At 40.5% G+C, this 22,798-nt stretch overlaps 2 protein-coding genes across 8 annotated transcripts in view; one reads left to right on the top strand and one right to left on the bottom strand.

Moving 5' to 3' along the window:
* The first annotated feature begins 7,320 nt into the window (after positions 1-7,320).
* On the top strand, positions 7,321-10,670 carry rpl8 (ribosomal protein L8). The gene is made up of 5 exons (XM_042495039.1): positions 7,321-7,490; positions 7,592-7,733; positions 8,871-9,089; positions 9,202-9,317; positions 10,473-10,670. Exons 1-5 carry the CDS (start codon positions 7,353-7,355, stop codon positions 10,629-10,631), a joined length of 774 nt encoding a protein of 257 aa, XP_042350973.1. The 5' UTR covers positions 7,321-7,352; the 3' UTR covers positions 10,632-10,670.
* Positions 10,671-14,000: 3,330 nt separating this feature from the next.
* Positions 14,001-22,798, bottom strand: part of usp9 (ubiquitin specific peptidase 9) — a 53,862-nt gene continuing 45,064 nt past the window's right edge. For 5 of the 7 annotated variants that reach the window (XM_042494969.1, XM_042494971.1, XM_042494970.1 and 2 more), the window contains 7 exons: positions 22,536-22,756; positions 22,360-22,448; positions 22,120-22,276; positions 20,827-21,039; positions 19,943-19,972; positions 17,086-17,184; positions 14,001-15,771 (listed from right to left, as the gene is read on the bottom strand). In XM_042494969.1, the coding sequence (XP_042350903.1) occupies positions 15,526-15,771; positions 17,086-17,184; positions 19,943-19,972; positions 20,827-21,039; positions 22,120-22,276; positions 22,360-22,448; positions 22,536-22,756 (1,055 nt within the window). In that variant the 3' untranslated portion in view covers positions 14,001-15,525. The remainder of the gene's footprint in view (positions 15,772-17,085; positions 17,185-19,942; positions 19,973-20,826; positions 21,040-22,119; positions 22,277-22,359; positions 22,449-22,535; positions 22,757-22,798) is intronic. The other 2 variants (XM_042494972.1, XM_042494975.1) reach the window with 1 other exon arrangement.

Raw genomic sequence — 22,798 nt, 5'->3', positions numbered from 1 at the left:
GTGTGACTGAAACATCAAACTGCAGCAGACTGAAACACAAATATTACATTTACAGATTCTGATTCCCAAAAAGGTTTTACGCTGTGCAAAACAAAAATATAAGCAGAACACAATGATGTGCAAATCTGTTTTGAACAATCAAAAAAATTTAAACAAAAAAATGACTTTGTAAAAACTGAAATAAGTACCTCAAAAAAGGTTGTTTAGCTGGTCTCTAGCTTACTGTGATGTTAAAAATATTTTTAGTTTTTCAGTGTACAAAACAGTTACAGTTACAGCTAAGTACATTTACTCAAGTATTTTGTGCACACTTAAGTACAATTTTGAGATACTTGTACTTAACTGAGATTTTCCATTTGTACTTTCACTCCTCTACATTTATGTGACAACTTACCAATAACACTACAGATTCAAAGTATAAATAAAAAATATAAATCAACTAGAATTGTTACATTCATACTGTTAAGTGAAAAAAATGCGCCATTGAAACCCATTCAAAATGCAATTTTTGACCCCACCATCATCAAAGCATAAAGGCATGTATTATATTATTTCTGGGTGTCACTCTGGGCTTTTGCCTTGGAATTTCTAATTTTTTTAAAACTGTTTTCCACCTGATGGCGTCACATTTTTAACTATATTTGGCATATGGAGAAAATACATGCTATTTCCACTAGGTGCACTGTCAGAATCAGTGCTGCTGTTAATCACTGACATATCCCAGACTGGGATGATCTTGAAAAAATCTACACAGCATGTAGCATATTGAAAATAATTTATTTTAGTGTTTTGTTTTTCCAATATCCAAACACATAGTACCATCATAACAAAAAGGCATTTTAAAAGGATTCAAATTCTGAAAATGAATAAATATATGATATTTATAATTAGGACTTATGTTGGTCATAAAAAATAAACTCAATGAAAGTATAAAATTATATTACTGTATAACATTTTTATAGCCTGATTTTGAAAAACGCATTTGATGTGCACTGGTAGGAGTGCGAGTATTACACACTGCACATGTTGTTGCTGATCACTGACATCCCTGGCTGTGACCTACTTACCATTTAGTTTATTGAAAATAACTTTTTTTTTCCTTTTTTCATCTAAAAAACATAGTGGCATCATGACAAACTTGGAATTTAAAGTGTTAAATTTAAATGAATATGTGATATTTATGATTATGACTGATGTGTGTTAAATATATGTCAGTGAAAGCAGAAAATTCTATTAATGCATAATATTTTTTAAATGTTGATTTTGAAAAGGTCATTTTGAACGCAGAGCAATAACAGCGTGTAATATTAAAGCATTTTAATATTACAGATTTATTAAAGGCCATATTGTTTTGCACAACCCCATAAATAATGAACAGTCCCTAACCACAGATGGAGGCGCTTCCATTAACAGGTGGGAAACACAGTTTAGTGGGATAGTGGGTTTTCGTCTGATTAAACATAAACAAAGTATCGCTTTCAAAGTATAAAAACCTGACAACCCCCCTGCAGCCGGCTGAAGCTAACGTTAGCTCTCAGCGGTTTAACATCCAAACAGAAACGCTATCACGTTAGCCTGCTGCTATCAGCACGGACATGCTACAAAGCCGTTAGCCACAATTCATCCTCCAGTTCATTTTAACTCTCAACACAAAAAAACTTCTAATTCATTCAGACTGAGCGAAAACAGCTGACTCACCTGACACAGTCGTCTTTACGTCGTCTTTCATGCGATAACACCTGTTGAAGGCGGTGGCTAGCTGACATTATGCTAATTTCTCTGTCAATAGCGGCTAGCCTATTTTTTTTTTTTTTTTAAAACCTCTTATATTACGCATCACGAATGTCTACCCAAATACGAAGTTAGTTGGTTTGTAGTGAAATTTCTGTTTGTTTTTCAATTATCTAAAATAAAAACCGTCTACAACGACGCCATTTTTTCTTCCTCTAGTTTTTTACGTCATTTAAAATGTCCCCGCCTCTTGTGTGTTGCCTGGCAACGTGACGTCATTGCCTGCTTCGATCGTTTCATTGGCATGTCATAAAAGGTTACAGCCAGTGGCGAAAGTAAGTCTACTGTATAAATTGAGGGAGTTTCGGGCCGTGTGTGTGACGGATGTTCAGACAGGGATCCAGGGTTTAGACGTAGCTGCATCAGAACCGTTTATTAACATTAATTTTCAGGTAGAAAATCCTTGCCTTACACAGCTGACAATCAAACGCTGTAATAGTTTCAAACTGACGGTGATTAGAAGTCTTGAAGCAAAATGATTGTCAATAATACTGTTCCACTTGAAGAGTACAAAAAACTCTGCAAGTACAATAGCATTCTTATGGAAGAAAACAAAATTCTCATGGATCAAAACAAGGCCCTCAAGATACAAAACATTGAATTGAATAACACTATAATGGACAAAACAATCGCCTTCATGGAGCATAAAAAGACCTCCATAAAAAAATCAATTGAACAAAACAGGACCCATGTGGAACAAACAAATGCCCTCTTAGAACTGAAAAATACCCTCATAAAACAAAATGAGTCCATCATGAAACAAACCATAGAACAAAACGGCACCATCCAGGAACAAGCAAACGCCCTTATTGAACAAAAAAGGACTTTCATAGAACAAATGACAGAACAAAAAAATACCTTCATAGAAAAGACCAATGCCCTCATGGACCAAAAAGTGACCTTCATGAAACAAAATAAGATCTTCATGGATAAAAATAAGACCCTCATGGACCTCTGTGGGAAGTACCATCTGGAGAAGGAGAGAATGTCCCAGGATCTGACCAATAAGGTCAAGGCCTGGGAGAGGGAGAGGGCGATACTATTGCAGGAGATGGAGAATTTAATAAGTCAGCACTTGAGCGTTGCTGACGTTGAATCCACGGTCGAATCAGAGCAAACAATGAGCGATGCTACTGACACGGACACGGAGGGGCTACTGCAGCCTAAATTGAAGTTCCCTCAAAAGCTTCAATTTTGGAAGAAGAAGAGTGGGGGGAGGACCATGGAGCCTCCTGAGCCTGTCGACAATAGTGTCCTAATATCAGACATTTTTGAGGAAAAGAAGAATGCCTTGCTGCAGGGCTTGGCAAACTTAAGACTAACATTTTTTACTAACTCTGGGTTAAGGCTCCCCTCTCCATCTCCATTTCAGACAGTTGTTCAAGAGGTAGATGACATGCCTTCAACCAGTTACTCATACACAGAGAACACAGTGAGGTCAGTTCCTTTGAGAAAAGAGCAAAGCAGCAATTCTGAGAAACATGTGATAATGCCAAAACCTGAGACTGATCTGAGTAGTTGCGAGCCAGAGGACAAAAAAGAATTGAATGATGATAGGCGCAAACCAGAGAACACAGATCTGAATAATGCTAGGTGTGCACCAGATGACATAGGTCTGAATAATGCTAGTTATGAGTCAGATCTTGAACATGTTAGGCGTGAATCTGAGGACACTTCAGATCTTAATGTTAGAAGTGAGTCACAAGAGTCAGACCTCAATTCTGATACTTCTGAGTCAGAGAACAAAAAAGATGTGATTGATGTTAGATGTAAACCAGAGGGCCCTACAGATCTGAATAGTGATGTTAATCATGAGACAGAGCATGATGATGCTGTGACTGCCAGCACCGTGCCAGAGGATACACTGGGGGCAGATGCAGCTCAGGAGGACCCTCAAACCAGTGGCAATGGGACAGAAGGCAGGACACGGAGAAGGAGGCGTTCACGCTGGGCTCAATTCAAGAGTTTTTTCACCCCAAAATAAGATGCTTGCTTGAAGTTTGTGTTTAGGCAGGTAAGTAAGGGTTCAGATCTAGACGGTCTCAAACATGAATCCAGGTAAGTAGGTACATTTACATATCTTAATGTTCAGGTTGGTCTTCTCCAGGTGATCTGGGTTTTTTTTTCGGAGTGCAAAGATGTTGTGAATGGGTGAGCTTGTGTTAATCAGTCAGTCCTCGTTTATTCATCTCATGGAATAACAGAAGGTAGATCTCCGTTAACATGGGATCCCATTAGGGCCTTTGAATTGTGCTCTGTCATTTAGTCCTTTTTTGCGTCTTCTTATGTTGCTGGCTGCTGCTTTATTATTGTCCATATTTCCTTGAGGGTTCTGGTAATCCATGGCCCCTGGTTGTGGAATGACTTAACTGTCCAAACATCCCGACTCCAACAAGATGGCCACATGGCGACACTTTCCAAACACGGGCATCGACTTGCTCTACAGCTGCCTCTGAACATTGTATGGCAGTAATCCACAGCAGAATCAGGACAGCACATCACATTTCCACCGTCACACTTGTCCTTACTCACTGTAAAGGACACCGACTTCTCTCAGTCTTGAGTCCTCTGTTCTGTTGGATCACTATAAAGAGTCACCTGGTTGAATGGTGCTGTCAAGGATTTAGCCAAGTTTTGGTGAGTCAAAGAATATTACAGTTTCTGATATTCTGTTTTAAAACAGGATATCAGAATATCCAACAGGATATCAGAATCTGTAACATCCTTTGATACTCTGAGACTTGACTAAATCCTTAAAAACGCCATTCAACCAGGTGACTCTTTATCTAAATGGCGATCGGACAGAGCAGAGGACTCTGGTGAGGGGGGGTGTATGCTTTACAGTGAATAAGGACTGTTGCGATTGTTGGATATGTGAGGTGCTCTCCTGGTCCTGCTGTGGAGCACTGCTACACATTGTTCAGAGGTGGCTATAAAGTGGAGTCGGTGCTTGTGTTTGGGAGGAGCGACCATGTGGCCGTCTTGTTGGGGTGGGTATGTGTTGTTTGTTTAGAGTTAAATCATTCCACAACCTGAAGCCATGGATTACCAGAACCATCCGGAAACATGGATAATTATAAAGAAGCAGCCAGCAATGTTAGGAGATGCAAAATCATGACTAAATGAAAGAGGACAAGTTAAAAGAGGGGATGGGATCACCTTTCACCTTTTTGAGTTTTACCTTGTATAACTCCATGTGACGAATAAATGTCTAATTGACTGAACATATGTAAAATGGACTTAAGACTCTAAATTTGACACCAAGGTCTTAAGTTTAAATCCATGTGAGCAGGCAAAGTCTTGGAGTCCATGAGGGTTTTCCATGAGGTGATCTGGTTTCTTCCCAAAGTTCCAAGACTTTATAAACAGGTGAACCACAGGAAGGTGTCAAGTTTGAATCCAGGTAAATTTGGCAGCATGGTGGCTCAGTGGTTAGCACTGCAGCCTCACAGCAAGAAGGTCCCAGCCGTCCCGGGACCTTTCTGTATGGAGTTTGCATGTTCTCCCCGTGTCTGTGTGGGTTTTCTCCGGGTGCTCTGGTTTCCCCCACCATTGATAAAAAACATGTCTGTTAGGTTAATGTTAGTTTAAATGTTGTCATGTTCATGTGTTTCTCCAGGTGATCTGGCATTAGTGTCTAAGTTTGTCATTTGTTATTCATATGTTCAAACCAGCTGTTGTGACGTGATGTTGCACCTGGTTAAAAAAATAAAAATATAAAAATATAGAATAGAAATAATTTGTTGTTGCAAATATGTCATTGTTACTGTTGTAAACTTGATCCCACATATCTTTGTAATTAACGTCAAGAAAAAGAACATGACTGGCCTCAGTCATTACTACAAGCCAGGGCTAACATCATTTATCAACACCAGAATACTCTAGAATATCATCCAAACATTCAGAGAATCTGGGGAAATGTCCCCACGTAAACTGTGACCTTTGACCCCTCAGGCTACCCTGATGACTGTATGCAGGGTATTAGTCCACAGGCTCATGGACACTTTGAACCTGAGGAACTGTTTAGTGAAGATGGCTTTCCAGACTCTAGCATACAAACTGAAATACAAACTACAAATATCAACAACACACAGAAACATGTCAACTTCTCTGAGCTCATCTGAGACGGACTGAGTGGTCTGACCAGTCCATATTTCATCAGGGACGTCCTGTCCCCTGGGCTAAACAGGAAAGGACCATACAGACTGTTACCAGATCAAAATTTTGCTGATTTTTAAGAAAAACATTTTGGTGATTTGTTTTCCCTCTTGTTGTTTATGTACGTTTGATGTTTTTGACCATTGGTGCCAAAATAAAACTGCCTACCCCAGCTTTAAACCATCTTGGTTTAGTTTTTAAATTCAAAGTTCAGTTGATAAATCAGATCTCTGACATTGTTTCTATGTATCCTGTGAATCAATCATTGAAAGGTATGTTTACACAGTCACATTTAACTTCAATTACATCTTTCAAAAAATTTGACTTCTGTCAGTTATAGTGGAATCATTGGGGGCCACAGGTCTGAGTGATACCACACTTCACTCTTCAAGCTGCCAATGAATGAAAAAAATAGCCTATTTAAATGGCTTTCAGTCTTAAATGATTGCTCTCTGCAAGTTACTGTACTGAATTATAATTTTAATTCTTTATTTTATTATTTTCTTCCTCTCATTATAATATTTACTGGCTATGGTACACGAGTTAAATACAAAATAATCTGTCAATATTTAACAAATTAACCAGTATAACGTGGTGTTAAAAATGCTTACGATTTTAAGTGGGTTCTTAAAGGAGGCTAACATGTGCAATATACTGCACTGTACGTCGTCAGTTTTACCTAATCGGACTCCAACTCCCATCATACCCCGCGGTGATTTCTCCGGAAGAAAACCTCCGTCTTTCCTCTAACACTTCCTCTTTCCGTCAACGGAGTTTAGGTAGGATGTCTACCATCTGATTCCCGCACTAAAATCTGCTTTAAATCATGACTTTGTGACTTCATCCACTTTAAACAAACATTTCGATATGTGTATTGAATGTTAAAAAATACGTCCCGTTGAGTATTTAACGGCAGAGTTTGAGTTTGACGCATTTCTGTGAGGTTGTGTGCAGCTCTGTGATGACATGAAGTAACAGCGGTGTGTAGCGGCTAAAAGGCCGGCAGCTGCAAACACAGGGCGGATCTGTGTTTTGTGGTTTATTTGAGATATTTAGAAAAGCTTACGATAGTTCAACTTTAATATAATGGTCACCGAGCTTGTCGAAATGTCTTTCTGCCTCTGTCAAACCTCTGTGGGCCGTAAAATTAGCCGCAAAGTTACGGCGGCTAACGTTAGCTTGCTAGGCTAAAGTTAGCTGATATGTTAGTTTCTGTGAGGAATATGTCCATTTTTAGTAGTTTTAGCTCATTATCAACACTGCTGCTTGAGTTGCGTTCACTTAAGTAGGTGAATTTGCGTGATAAAGCCTGTCAATAGCTGTTAGCATGAGCCACAGGTCTCAAAGTTGAGCAGTCGCATGTGAAGCTGGTAAATAACGCTGTCTTCTGGTCTCAGGACACGATGGGACGTGTGATCAGGGGACAGAGAAAAGGTGCGGGCTCCGTGTTCAAAGCCCACGTCAAGCACAGAAAAGGTGCTGCTAAACTCCGTCACATTGACTTCGCTGAACGCCATGGATACATCAAGGGGATCGTGAAGGTAAGACCACAGACTTTTTAAAGGAGCAGACTGGAGCCCTGTTGAGTGAGAGGTACCTGGTGACATTAGATGTCCTCTGGTGGTCTTCTCCCCCCTCTCAGGACATTATCCATGACCCCGGCCGTGGTGCTCCCCTGGCTAAAGTGGCCTTCCGTGACCCATACCGCTTCAAGAAGAGGACAGAGCTCTTCATCGCTGCTGAGGGCATCCACACCGGACAGTTCATCTACTGCGGCAAGAAGGGTGAGAGGCTTTAAGGACACTTTTAAGAGCTCCCGTGGTCATGAAATTCCTGGAAAAGTTATGAAGTTAGAAACCCTGCTTTTGTCTTATTGGAAAGTTTTGGAAAAGTTTTTGATTATTTGTTGTTTTTGTCCAAAAAACTCCAATATGTGTCAAATGTGTGTAATAAGTTTAAACTGTAGTGCTGCTCTGCATGACACTTGATTGGGTCTTCGGTTTTCTGTCCCCTAAAGGAGGCGCAGCCTTGGTGTTTTGCAGAGTAGCAATCAGTGCCGGTCAGGTCTTTAGGCTTACTTAGGGAGAGATCGTCTAACTTTGCTCATCTGCTAATGCCTGGGAAGTATATGTTTTAGGCCTTGTAACTGTCCGGGAAACCTGCAGTTTCCTTCTGACTGACTGTAGCACCAACGAGAAGCTTTTGAAAGACGTGGATATGATTCGTCCACGTTTAAAGAAAGCTTTTGGACTAATACCAAAGATACTTATTGGGTTTAGTCTTACTTTGTGTTTTTCTTTTTTGCCTGCTTGGTATTTAAACTAATATGAATGATTGACGTTTTCAGTTAATTTAATGATGTAAAATAGTAGCAGTAGTTAAAATTAAATGTTGCTTTAATTATTTACGTCAGCTTTCTCTTAACCAGTCTGAAACAGGATGCGATCACCGGTGATTTTGTCCTGAGTCGGGACTCGGGGACGTTGAATCTGTAAATTATTGCACATGAAGCGCGATGTTGAAAGTATTTCTGAAATGTTAACGTGTGACCAGGTGAGATGCATAATAAATGTGAGACTGAACCTCATTTAGCTCTTGTTAAACGAGGTTCTGAACCGTAACGTGTGCTGATCCTTTTGAGCTCCTTTAGCGTTTGAAACCTCGAGAGCGGGATTGGACACGTCTGTCTCGTTTTTTTACAGCATCTTTGGCATTTGATTGTCTTTGTTTGAATGTATACGGCCTCGAAATCTTGCGTGCATGTTTATACTCAGGTTAACATTTACAGAACGATTGCAGTGGGATCGTCGGGAGCTGAACAAACGCGGTTCTTGTGATCAAGAGAGTTCAGGTTCACGTCGTTAAATAAAACCGTGATGTTTCAGTGTGAAGCTGCTATCTTACCGTGTTTGCTCCCACAGCTCAGCTGAACATCGGCAACGTCCTGCCCGTCGGCACAATGCCCGAGGGAACCATCATCTGCTGCCTGGAGGAGAAGCCCGGTGACAGAGGCAAGCTGGCCCGCGCGTCAGGAAACTACGCCACCGTCATCTCCCACAACCCCGAGACCAGGAAGTCCAGAGTCAAGCTGCCCTCAGGCTCCAAGAAAGTCATCTCCTCTGCCAACAGAGCCGTCGTCGGTAAGATCCCCGAACGTGTCCGGTAGAGCCGGCGTTGCCTCTGTGGGGGAAAACGGGTATTTTGTGAGCCGAAGAAAGCTCTCTCTGATCAGCTCCTGTGTTTGTGTGGAAGGTGTGGTCGCTGGAGGTGGTCGTATTGACAAGCCCATCCTGAAGGCCGGTCGTGCTTACCACAAGTACAAGGCCAAGAGGAACTGCTGGCCACGTGTCCGTGGTGTGGCTATGAACGTAAGTGAACACGAATATTCTGCAGCTAAGTTATCTGATACAAAACAGGCTTAAAAAATTATACGCAGTCAACACAGAGCGAGGAACTGCAGCCGATGCTGAGAAACGAGACGGAGAGTTTCATTTACTGTGAGCGTGTTTGAACATTTGAGCCTGAAAATATTCGCCAAATAGATCCTAGAAAAAAATAGTGAATATTTATGGATTTTGGTCTTATTGAACAGCTGTACTTGTAGGTTGAGTTCTGCAGAATCTGGAGAAAGTTTTGACAATGAGGGACTTAATTTCGTGAGTTAATGTACCGAAAAAGCTTCATACAGAAGGACGATTTTCTGTTGGACAAGGAGGTGGTGATTATTAGCTTTAATGACGTCTTAAAATTTCTCATTAGATTACAGCAGCTGTTCTCAAACATGTTTTATATCGCACAAAGAGTTTTTCAGACATTGCACGTATTTGATTGAACACTTCTTGAGCGCCGGTAGCTGCTGTTTCAGGCCGCACATCGTTTCGTAAAAAACACGTTGAAGGAGGAATTTTATTTATAACCTACTGGGATCATCATAATGTCAAAATATTTGAAAAACCACAGAGCTCGACAACATATTGATGTGCTTTTCGTATAAATATAAATGTGGTCTCTAAAGAGTAAAGATCTAAGTGGGACGGAAACACGTCTTCATTGAACTGATGTGGCGTGCGGTAACTTTTTTCTTAATTAATACGCTGTTTTTTGGTAACTTTGCACCTGTGAGATTTGCGCATTATTGTTCTCTCGTAACTCGTAATGTGACGCCAATATGAGGATTTGGTCTTTTGTGCGTAGAAGCAATTTTAAGTGATAAATATTCACATTTTTGTGATTGGATCGTGAAGTTTGACCCCTCTGAGGGTCTACATTTTACAAAGTCCAAACTGTCAGTGTGATGTTTTCGTAATCGTGACTCACCGGATAGAAGCTTGTTCGGATCCTCGGAGCAAACATGGAGCCACACAAACTGAAGATATGAGTCTAGAAATAAGAAAACATCGAGCACATTAGTGAAAGTTAGAGGAGGAAGTTTGGTCTTTATTCTGTCTCAGTGTGAGGATTTACCTAAAATCACGGATCAAGTTTCCTCAGACTGATTGTCTCTTCTCTTTCTCTCTGCGCAGCCTGTCGAGCATCCCTTCGGTGGTGGTAACCATCAGCATATTGGCAAACCCTCCACAATCAGGAGGGATGCACCTGCTGGTCGCAAGGTCGGTCTTATCGCTGCCCGTCGTACAGGCAGACTGCGTGGAACAAAGACCGTACAGGAGAAGGAGAATTAAATCTGACTGTCTTCATAATAAAAATATGTTCCAAAAGAATCGGTGCTCTTGATTCATTTCTGGGTCCAAACAGACAGAAAGCTGTCACATGTGGGACAGATGTTCAGAGACAGGAGAGGTAAGATAAACGACAGGCTCTTTACACAAAAAGACATTTTGGCATGTTGCAGCAGAATTACAGCTGTAAATGATGAAGGTGAGAAATGTAGCTGATTGAAGTGTCACGGTTTACCTGGACGCTTAGAAAATGAAACGTTAATGTTAAACAGGGTGCTTGCAGGTCCTTATAACGATTTAATGTTGTAAAAATTAGGCCTTTAAAGTCATGAAATAGTCTTAATACTTAGAATAATTTGAATTTGTGAGGTCTTAATTGTTACAAATATTTATAAGTTTTAATCTTTTTGTCAAAATCAATCAAGATTTTCTGCGTGAAAGTCCACACGTCTGATATTACGAATCTTTAAATCTCCCACTGAACCTAAAACTCTCTTTACTTGATACTTGCCTGTTGGTAAAAAGTTGATTAACTAATCACACTCGACCCTTTGAAACCTGGATCCACTTTTCTTTTGTTGTGCTGCGTTCAGACGTCTTCACAGGCAGTAAAAGCTTTGAACCCTGAGCAGACAGGTTCACATTTTTTGAAAACGTGGGAAAGCGTTCCCAAAATTGCAGGAAACGAGTACATTTGGAAAATAATTTTAAAGCTATGGAAAAAATGCCCCAAAATGATGAAACTATCATAATTATACTTTTAAGTCGTTTTACAGAATTATTATTAAAGCACTCTTTTTAGGTCATTTTCTTGTTCATCTTCATTTATTTTGCTAAATTTCAGGTAAATGTTCACTGCAATATTCCCATGATGTAGAAAGACACCAAGCACATTTATGCAGGTTTCAAAGGGTCAATAGTTAATGTTTAAAATGTTAAAACTTACCTGTGCACAGGATCACAAGCTACTCAACTTTATACTCACCTGCAATGTTTGAGTAAGAAAGATGGTTTAAGTTAAATTTGGTTTAAAAAATTTACGAGTTAAAATATGTTTGCAGGCAAAATCTTATAATCTTGTGTACCACCAACACAAAACCACGTTTTCCTGCTTCCAGCTGCACAAACACACATTATTTACAACTGAAATATAAAACTGAGCAGTTTTCTGTAGCAGCAGCTGTAGTTTGTGGTGTGTCAGGTGTGTTTCTAAAGTTTTATCTACGTCAATGATAGAAAACCACAAACTTCAGCCTCCAAATTACCTTGAAGTTGAATCCACACATAACACAGGTAAACAAAGCAATGTTTGTTTGTTGCAAGCATGTTGAACCAGTTGTAACTTAATGTAATCGAGTAGTCAGAGGTACTATATGAACACTAGAGGGAGCTCCTGTATCACAAAAGTAGGAAGAAAAGGTTTAGTCATTACTGTCCTCATATGTACTGCAGGGTCTGATTTTATGGAGCAAATGTTCCCAAATTTATTTGGTTTGTGACACCCTAAAATTGCATGCGTCATTGTGACACACACACAGACCTTTTTTTCTTCAGACCACTTTAAGAGAGCTCTATTCCCCTCAGTTTGGAAACGACGATAAAATCCAGAAATGTAGTTATGAAAGTGCTGGATTTTATTGTGGCCAAAGGGAACATTTCATACACATTTACATTTAATATACACTTTAAAATTCATGGTTAATTAATTGTAGGCTTTATCAGTAGTTTGTAAATGTAGATGCTGTTTAGTCTCGATCAGAATATCCCATGTTCCCGTGTGTGGAGACACATTTTTAAAATTTTTCTGTATTGAGCGCAGCAGCCACACAGGTGCATCCTCACAGGTAACTGTCAGTTTTCATCCACTCAAAGTTCTTATTTTTGACAGACTTGGATTATTAGGGTTCATACACATTGTTACCAATATATTTCCATGACTTGAAGGCAAATTTTAAAGACCAAACATTCTCTGAAACAACAATCGACACTCCTCATCGGCTATAAAAGAGCTTTTTAAAATAAATATTTAAAAAAATAATAATTACGAATTCAAAAATGAATTATAACTGAATACTTTAATATATTTTAGGGATTGTTTACTATTTTATGGGGGGAGGGTTGGGGGTTGGGGGGTTAAAAAACAGCAGGTCAAATAATTAAGTACTGGGGAGGGGGTTATGTTTTTAATTTTGGCTTCTGGGGAGGGGCGTACAATCTTAAATGGCTGTATTTTGTAGTTTTTTTACTGCTGATTTTAAAGGGATTTTTTTTTCTTAAAGTTTTTCTGGGGAATTTTTAAGGAAACTTTTTTTTCTTTCCATTAGAAAAAAAAAGTTTTGTTTTTTTGTTGAAACATGCAGGCCCGTGGGTTTGGAAGGCATGTTTTCTTTTAAAATCACAGAAAATTACACCATTTGTTATCGTTGGATTTATCATGTGTCATTTTACAGATTTGAGAAACAAAAGGGTATATTTAGTTTTCCAAAAATGTTCAATGCCTGGAAATTGCTATTTGCAAATTCCATGACTTTACCAGGTTTTTCATGACCGTACAAACCCTGCTAATAACAATCTGAGCCCGTCACTGGCAAAAACAAACACTTTAAGCGGACAAAAATTAAACGTGAACAATTACCTGCAGAGATCACACTGCAGCCGGTTTTGCTGCTGTGGTTTTGGTGTCCCTCAACAGTGGACTGATTTCAAATATTTTCGCTCCAATTTGTCAATTAGACACAAAAACATGAGAAAAAGGAATCCAGGTTGAAAAATATTGACTGTTTCCTGTAAGAGGGATCCCAGATGAGCCACATAACTAAAAATTTCGGTCAGTGACCTTATCTCTCTGGCGCCGCGTGCAGAAACAACAAACCACGCTCGTCATAACTTCACAGCTTGGAAAACAAAACATCAGTTGACACAGTTGATGTAGCCGATGAGTATAATTTGATAGTTTCTGGTTGAACTTTGTTGATTCTCGGCAGCAGATGTTTACCGGTTTTTGTCCACAAGTAAACATGAGACACGGGCAAGATTCCATGTTCTTTATTTGCTAAGGGCGCAATGCTTTTTTTTTTGTTATATTTCTGTGCACAAAAAACCTCACAAAGTGAAAGTCCACATCGCGACTGTAGCTCCAGAATTCAACGTCACACCATGGCCAAAACAAAAGTCGGCAAAAAACAGGGCGCAGAACTCTGTACAGTCAAATATCTTCTTTAAAAATAACACAAGGACAAAAATGTTCCTCTTAAATCAAATTCTATTTTTAGTGAAATACAACAAAATAAATTCTATAAAATAAGAGCAAAATATTTAAATATAATACGATGGGCAGAATATTTTCATTTGCAGGAGTATTTGGTATGTTTTAGACAAAAAAAAAAAAAATTCAAAAAAATACATGCATTCAAGTTACCAATTAAATACAGTATTTACTGATGTTTACCTTTTACTCCTACAGAATTACAAGTTAGCTCAGGTTGCAACATGACTAACCAGCCGCTATTCTTACGGTACAACCCTGCTGTGGAACCTGTTCTCCGTGGAGCGACAGAGCGAGGGGGTCTCACCGCTGCTCGGGAGCCGAGACGCCGAACCTGACCGGCTCCACGGCAGAACGGAAGCCGACGGGCAACAAGTCTGTCTACGACTAGGCTCTATTGGAGAGACAGAAGCAAACCGCACAGTCTATCACACACCGGATAAACCCGGTGCAGCAATTCTGTTGCATATGTGTTTCATTTTTCAGATTTCCTAAAGATGAAAGCTAAGCTGTCTATCCCACCAAAAACGGACTGCCAAATGTTGAAGTTGGAGGATTATAATGTGCAATTGAAAAGCCACTTATTCATACATTGGTTCAAAATATCGCCCTCATTGTAGATAGGGTAGATGAGTAGAAAATAACCAAAAAAAAAAAAAAAAAAAAAAAACAAACAAAAGAAAAACCTAAGGGTAACAACACCCCTCTGGAGATGTGGATTAAGAACAGCTTTAGGTTGTTATGATCACAAGTCTTCCCTTGGGCTACACTATTCTGGTGAGAAGCCATGCTAAATGTTACAGCATATTAACTAGAGCTTCAAAAAGGATTGAATTAATTACCAGAACAAAAAAAAAGAAAAGAAAAAGAAAAAGAAAGGCAATGAGTTTCAGAACAATGTTGCATCACTGCTTTTTCACATCAACCAAACACCGTAAAAGTCCACCCAACCATTCCATATCTCACACTAAAACCAACCACAGCTCGTGAGTTGATTTGGCATGGGTCATAAGGTTTTGCCAAGGAGCTTAAGAATAATAATATAATTATGATAATAACAATGCGTCCTTCTACAGTTGAATGACCAGTAACCGTCCGATGGTAGAACAAACTTTACTGCTGAGCATGGGTGATAAAACAAAGAGGAGTTGTTGTCTTCTTACAGTTTTTTTTGGGCATTTTTCTTATTTATAATATCCATTTTTCATAATATCTGCAACATCTCCCAACAGCAAACCAGAGTTATGCTACTGGGGGATCTGAACAGTCAAAAACATTAACATACTATGTACACCTTTTCGTCGTGTAGACAAGCGCATCAGCATCGTCAGCTCTGGGTAAATTTTTCTTTAGTAGAACTCTTGTCCACTCCCCTCGCCTCCGCAGCCGCCAGCAGGCCCCTGTCACACGGTCAGGCAGCCCCAGGCCAGGGAAGAGCGCCTCCCGCAGGCCGACGCGGGGGAGGAGTCGCCTGGAGGGAGGTGGAGGGAGGCCTGGCTCTGCCCTGCCCTGGGGCCAGAGAGGGAGGAAGAAAGAGAGAGACGCCCGGCGAGGAGCTCTGTTGACCGAAGGATGAGAGGAAGGAGAGCGGGACGATGGAGGCTCGAGGCACAGCAGAGGGGGGAGGGGACGTTACTCCTTGGGCGGGGGGGGCGGTGGGGTGGTGGAGGTGGTGGGGGCGGGTGCTGGGGCGACCTCCTCGGTGCTCTCCCAGTTCTCTTGTGCTCGCGGGCCCGGGCCGGGAGTGGGTCCGGGGCCCGGGGTCGGGGTGGTCTGGGTGGGGCCCGGAGTCGGGGCGGAGGCAGGACCAGGACGCTGGGGGTTGTTCATGTGCTGAGCAGCAGGCCCGGTGTACGGCTGCCCGTGGGGGTGGTTGTTCTGTTCAGGAGAAGAGAGCGGACGATAATCAGCCAAACGTGAACAAACTAAACTGTCTGCCGGGTGTCCGCACATTTTAATCGGGGCCGACCAAAAATATTCCGCTGTTTGAGTATTCGGTTTCCAATTTAGACATTCGGATATTCTTTTTTGCAGAGGACGGATGTCAATTCAGAGTTTGTGATCCTGCTGCTGCGCCTGTCACACAGGAATAACCATTTACCTAATCTTTTATTAACGGGTTTATTGACTCAGTTGAGCCGTTTCTGTGTCGGCGAGTCCAGCACCAGAACGCAAACACGTAAGCTCCCCCGCAGCTCCCCCAGAGCGGAGCCCTTTCCTGCAGCTCAGAGCAGGAGCTGGGATCCCATTTCTCTGTGAAGCCCATGGCCTCTCCCCACCTGACAATGACCCCCCCCCCCCCAAATGTAATTTTGATAAACCACATCTTATATACAACACTCCTGTTTTCAATGCAGTTAAGTGCCATAAACTGTCAAACTGCTGCAACAAACGTGATCGCGTTCTAGTTCGTTCACTGTGTTTATCAAGAATTTTTCGCCCTGATCCCCCCTGTATCCCCCTATACAGCGGGTCCAAAATCACTTAGATAAAGTAACGGCACGGGTCAAACTCAAACATCACAGACCATCACACTTTCTGGCGTTCATACTCTGCTCTGATGGTTAGGACACAAACAGTAAACACATGTAAATATAATCATCCCATGACAGAAACCTGAAAGTGTTTTATACTTCACCGGCAGCAAAAAATATATTTTCTATTGAAAAAATCAACATACTCCGATCTTGCATTTTCATTTACAAAAATATACTTACCGTCCAGATTTGCTGCCAAAATCTTTCAATGACTTTTCAAAGGCAAATTTGCAAATCCATTCTCATAACTTCCATCCCCCTTTTCGCCGTAACACACACGGCAAATTCACTTATAGCGGTTCTTCGCTGTGGAATTCCTACCTGACATATAGCCAAAATATCGTCATCTCTTATTAATTTTAAATGAAAACTGGGGGCCAGCCTTTTGAATCAAGCCTTCATTAGTATACTGTAACCTACAGTCTAATTACTTGTTGTCATTTATTGCTGACCCCATTGTGTATTGCTTGTATCAAAGTATTGTAATTTATTTTATTTATTTATTTTATTGTATTACTTTGGTTGAGGTAATTCTATAAACCCATTCGGGTTTCTAATCTCTCCTGTTTTTCTGTATTCTTTTGGACCCGTTTCTGTTTTTAACAGTGCAAAAACATAAAATGACATGAAAATAAACGCAACCCTGAGACGCTACCTGCTGAAACTGTGTGGTTCCAGGAGAGTGTGGGTACAGAGAGGTGTCCTCCGGTGGGGAAGAGTCTTGATCATCAGGTGCTTCCTGTTCATCTGGCTCCTGGCAGACATGAGATAAACGTTATCGAACATTAATTTCAACAGTCAAAGTAAAATAGATTTGTATAAATCAGACACAGCAGGAAATGCTACTTTACTTGAGCAGAACAGTGGGTATAATGTTTAACTTCTGTGTTTCTGTGTGCAAAAAGCAAGTGGGGTTGTGTGGGTAAGTCGAATTTCCAACTGTGTTACGTTATCAGGTAAATGAGGTTTAAATGGGAGTTGACTGTGTGTGTGGGTGGATTCTACACCTGAGAGCGTCCTCTCAGCAGGAGAGCTGCTGATTATTCTTCAGAAAAAAAGCCAACAGGAGGCACACATGAACCTCCCGACTGTGGAGCTTATTTCAGTTTGCCACTCTCAAAAGGACAAATGTTATATTTCTAATTTAATATTTTTCTTGCTGTCATCAAACGCCAGCCTTATCATTTAATTATTAATCACATTTCTATGCGTGAGTGATTTCACTGGAGTTCTGTTTAACATGTGCAAAATATTTATTTCAACATGATGTAGAGTCATAAGTGGAAAAACAACAGAATCTGTCTGATTATTAACACAAATCTGTAGTATATGAAGCTCATGTTTTAACAGATGCCATCACAGAGTCCATCCTTATGTCTTTTTCAGTTTAACTCTTTCCAGTCAAAAGTGTACGAATTTTTACTGCTTATAGAATTGATGCAAATAAAAATAAAAAGTTAGATAACCTATTGGAGGTTTTGTTAAATTGTGTCCTATATTTCTAATGGTGAGAATATTATGTTGTTTAATTTATGTTTGAAGGAACATGATGCCAGAGGTTAGCTGGTAACTACCAAAATGACAGAAAGCCTGAAGTATATTGGCTACAATAACAAAATTGAGAATCAAATTTTGCTTAAAGGACAGTACTATGACTTGGCCACAACGATGAAAGCACTGACAGGTGAAGTGAAAAACACTGATAATCGCCGACAAAGTACGTTTCTTATGGCAACAGCACTCCCCAAAGGCAGTGGCCCCCCCGCAGGACAATGCTCAATGCCGCAATGCAAAAGCTGCTCAGGAACGTGACAAAAGCTGTTTAGACTGCAAGAAGATCAGGTTCGTTTGTCGAATCAGATCTTTAAGAAACACGGTGGTCAGATCATTTTGAGTCATGTGATTTGCAAGGCGGGGTAACAGCATGGCGCACGAATGCTCAATCCGATTGAGATCTGTTATAAATGAAGGCCAGGTCGACACCGTCAGCTCTTTGTACCGTTTTTAAGGGATTCCTGAGCAGTTTTAGTGGTGTGGCATGGTGCACACAGGGAGCGTCGTTGTCATGTGGGGGGGGGGGGGGCGGGTGGCGTCCACATGAATGTCAGGACTCAAGGTTTCCCAGCAGAACGCTGCAATGTAACAAGCTCATCAGTAGGCAGGTTTCCATTAACCCTCAAATTGCGATAAAATAAATTGCGAATATTAAATACACCTACTGGAAACGCATCAATTTAAAAAATGTTTATGCTCCCATGAGGTGGCATTTCAGGCAATTCAAAAAAGCCATATTTTGCAAAACTGCAATGGATTTTTTTTCGCATTTATAGGTCACATGATGCTATGGCTATGTGCTTGTCAGTAGGAGCTTGCTCCCTTGGACATGATGCAGCAGGCGCTACAAGAGGTGTTACTGCATTGCAAAAATTGAGTGGATAATCTGGAAGCTTTGCAACTGTAACTCATACATGGCCGCTCCCATGTATAAGGGGCTCGCCTTTCCATTATCGCTACGTCGCCTTCGATTGGAAATAATGACGGCTAGTGTGGCGGCTGCAATAGAAATAAACCTGCTGATGCTTTGAACATCTATCCTCATGCTTCTTGAAATGTTTCTGCAAGAGAAGTCGCATAACATGACTCAGAGGAAACACAAGTCATCTCGCAATTGTGTTTTATTGAAATTTCAAAAATATCACTTAACTTTTGCGCAAATCTGTCATGGAGACCCGCCTACTGTTATTCACTTCACCTGTTGGTGGGTTTAACGTTGTGGTTGATGGGTTTAAGTGAGGCTAACAGTTTTTAATCAGACGCAGGTGGCAGCGTTACAGTTTGAGTTTAGAAAGGAAGCAAAAATTGGCAAAAAGAGCACTAAAGTAGGACGGAGGACTGGGCTTTGTCAGTGTTGTTACTTTGGCGAATCACTGGGACTGGGCAACAGGACAGCAGGAGAACAAAGATCTGTTCACTGTGTGCAGCTGTGTAACATGATTTCTAATGCCAGCTACACTGTATGGCATCTCACAGGCAGCCACCTTTACGAGTGGGCGACAGGATAGAGGATGACTTTTACTTGTTCATTTATCTGTGATCACAATCTAAGTTTACAGCACAGCATTGAATTTGAATAATTTAAGAAGTTAACAGAAAACAATAAACATCTCAGGTATATAAAACTGTTGACATCTCAAAACTAATTTATCATTCTGGCAGTTTGTTTAACCTTAACTCTGAGCTCCTGTGCTCAAATATTTATGTAACATTTGCATCACATAAATGCATCAAGAGTACAAAAAAAATGGTCGACAAAATGGGAAAATCTATGGAGGACAACGTGAACACAATGCTTCTAGCCTCGGCCACTGATGACTATTTAAGCTACAGGAAACTGAATATTGTGCAATAATTCTATGTGTTGGAGATCTGTAACTGTTTGTTTCTCTGCTGATTCTTAAATAAAAAAAAATTTAAATTTCCTTCCTTTATGTTGTGGTGCCTGGAATACTGACCTTCCCTGGGCTTCCCTGAGTACACTTGAGCTGTGTATGGAATATTACAGGAGAAGTGTGTCATTTGACTGGATTTGTCAACATAAAAATACAAGTAACTTATTTTACGTGAGAACAAAAAAATGATATTTGTATGCATTGTGAACTGCAGCCATGAATCAAGACAAAAAAAAAACAAAAACATTCAGCATAGCAAACATAGTCATAGTTGTAGCTTAGGGTGGATACTTAACATTTAATGGCTGGTTGGAAACACTTGATGGGTCCAATTAAGCTTTAGCCTCAAATGTAAGACTTCTTCATTTTTATCTATAAAATCATTTATTCTAACAAATGTCAGGAAAAAAAAGCAACAGCTAAAAAACATACGATATTCAATTTGTAATAGAAAACGATCAATTAATCATCAAGTTCTTGAAAATACATTTTCTGGTTGATCCAGTACATTACTAACTAATCCCTTCAGTGTAATTACAGATATACATCCAGTAAAAAGCTGGCCTTGTTATGCCATTCAGTGGGATGTTAAAGCTCCTCTGGCTCAGTCATACAGTATTTCTATGGGATTTTTCTGTTACCTTCACCTTTATACACCACTGTTAACACGTTGCCACGGCAACCGTGCTCATGCAGGTATATTTTACCGAGGTGTTTTTGAAATATTCATACATTTGCATGTAACAGAAAGACCCCCTCCACACTGATGTTTGACTTAATCAGAAAAGTCCCAAATTTTGAACAGCTGTTCTGATGTTTTCCACTGTACATCACCTACATACAGCGTCCTACAGCTTTTAACACTATTAGTTTGGTCCCTAAGACTGGAGGTTAATGTGTAATGTGCATGTATGTGTGTGTTAAGGGTATGATGTCAATGCAATTACCTCCTCGGGACAAAGTTCACAGGCCTTGGCGAGTGTCATACGTGCGCTGTGCGAACGCTCCAGGAAATAGCCGTTGGAGGTCTCGTTGCTCTGAACCGGAGGGGACCAGTTGTTGTAGGTGTACTGGGGGTTCCCTGTGTAAGGCCTCCTCTCCAGCTCGTCCCCTAACCACTCTACTGCCCACGTCCACTTTCGTTTCAGATCACCGTTACTCTGTAGGCACAAGAGGAGCATGCCGGTTAGCATTTATGGATTATGCAGCACGATGAATGCAGGAGGCAGTTTTATTAACATGTTCTTTGCCTGTTTTTATGTTCTGCGAAAAAGAGCTTTGGGCTTTCCATCAATCTTGAGAAAATGTTTGCTTCCTTTGTGAGAGACAGCAGCTGGCAGAGATTTAAGAACTGTGTGGAGAGTTCAGGAAATACTGGGGATACACTGATTTATTGGCACAATATCGATATCTGCATATGTTTGCCTTGTTGACTGCCATTGGCCTATCAACAAGTAAGATGACATTCAATGGTGGCAGTGGCTGATGTTTTTCTGTTGTGCCAAATCTGTTTTGCACAGGCTAAAAAGCAGGACTCAAGACTAACATCATCCCGTCATCTCAGGGACATAGAAAACGTATTTGGGATGAACAGAGAGGAATTACATTATTATGAATGAATTATGAATTACATTATTATGCTATATATATTCAAAATATATTCATGACGTGTTCAAAAGTAATATAGTAAAATTGACTTCTTGGAGAAACTTGTCAAGGTTTTAACAGCAATATAGATTTTAGAGAGGGAATTATTATATGTAATATAAAGTAAAACATTTTTTTGAAGAACAGGTGTTCATGTGAAAAGGTTATATTAAGTGTTGTATTTGTGCTGATTCAAAGATAGTGTAACAAAGGACTAAATGACTTTAAAACATTTTTATAATGAAGATTTCTTTGTTATGCTGGCACTAAGGGGGTATAAATAATAACAAACACAAAATATAACGACAGCAAGAAAAAACATTTGAATCAGCTGTCAGCTAAATTGTTATTTCAAACATCTATATCAGCAATGGCCCAAAATTTCACAATTACTGCATCCCTAGAAAATACAAATAAAGAGAACTTAACCACAAAAGCTAAATACTCTTCATTTATAAAAAAAAAACAAACAACAAAATTGGTCCTACCCAAAGTTATCTGGCATTTTTAAATCAATAATTCCTTTCTTGGTGTAACGGTAGTGTGACATGTTGCGTGAGGAGAGAGGTCACTCTAACTGTCCGTCAGCGTACCTGTAGGATCTGGTAAGCCACGGAGCAGTTGCTAAACAGTGCCACCATGCACTTGATGCACTGGTAGGCTCGTTTCTGGTAGTGGTTCTTGGAGCGCTGGATGGTGTCAAAGAGCCCGTCTCTGTCATCAGGAATGCCCTTCAGCACATTGTGGATCCTGCACAACAGAAAAAAAGGAGGAATTTAAAGTCTGATCACAAGAAAACATTTATAATGCAAACACAGAGCAATCAGTCTGACCTGTGTGTCTGCCAGGAGTCCTCGATGAGCAGAATCTGTAGCAGCAAGTCCAGGTAAGGCCTCAGCTCATAGGTGTACGAGTACGCCACCTGCAGAGGAACAATAATGTTAAGTATCATGGATACAAACATGTGAGCCACCTACAGCATTACAAAGGGCCTAAAGAAGACTTTTACCTGCCAGAGCAGCTCACTGAGCACAGTGGAGGAGAACTGCGGGTTCTCCCAGCAGCTGAAGCGAAGCAGCTTCACCGTCTCCTCAGAGTTGCTGCAGTCCTCGATGATCTTCTTCACGTAGCTGGTCCTCACAAACAGGATCTCTGCCACCAGCTGCTGCACCGGCATCACCGGGGCCGTCAGGTTGGTGTCACCATACGGGTTGGGGAGCGGAGGGTTACCTGGAGCGGGTAGAGGGGAATAAATTTAGAGTCAACTGAAAT

This window comes from Plectropomus leopardus, chromosome 10 (assembly GCF_008729295.1).
Source record: "Plectropomus leopardus isolate mb chromosome 10, YSFRI_Pleo_2.0, whole genome shotgun sequence".
Classification (NCBI taxonomy): domain Eukaryota; kingdom Metazoa; phylum Chordata; class Actinopteri; order Perciformes; family Serranidae; genus Plectropomus; species Plectropomus leopardus.
This window is presented reverse-complemented; position numbering and strand designations above follow the sequence as displayed.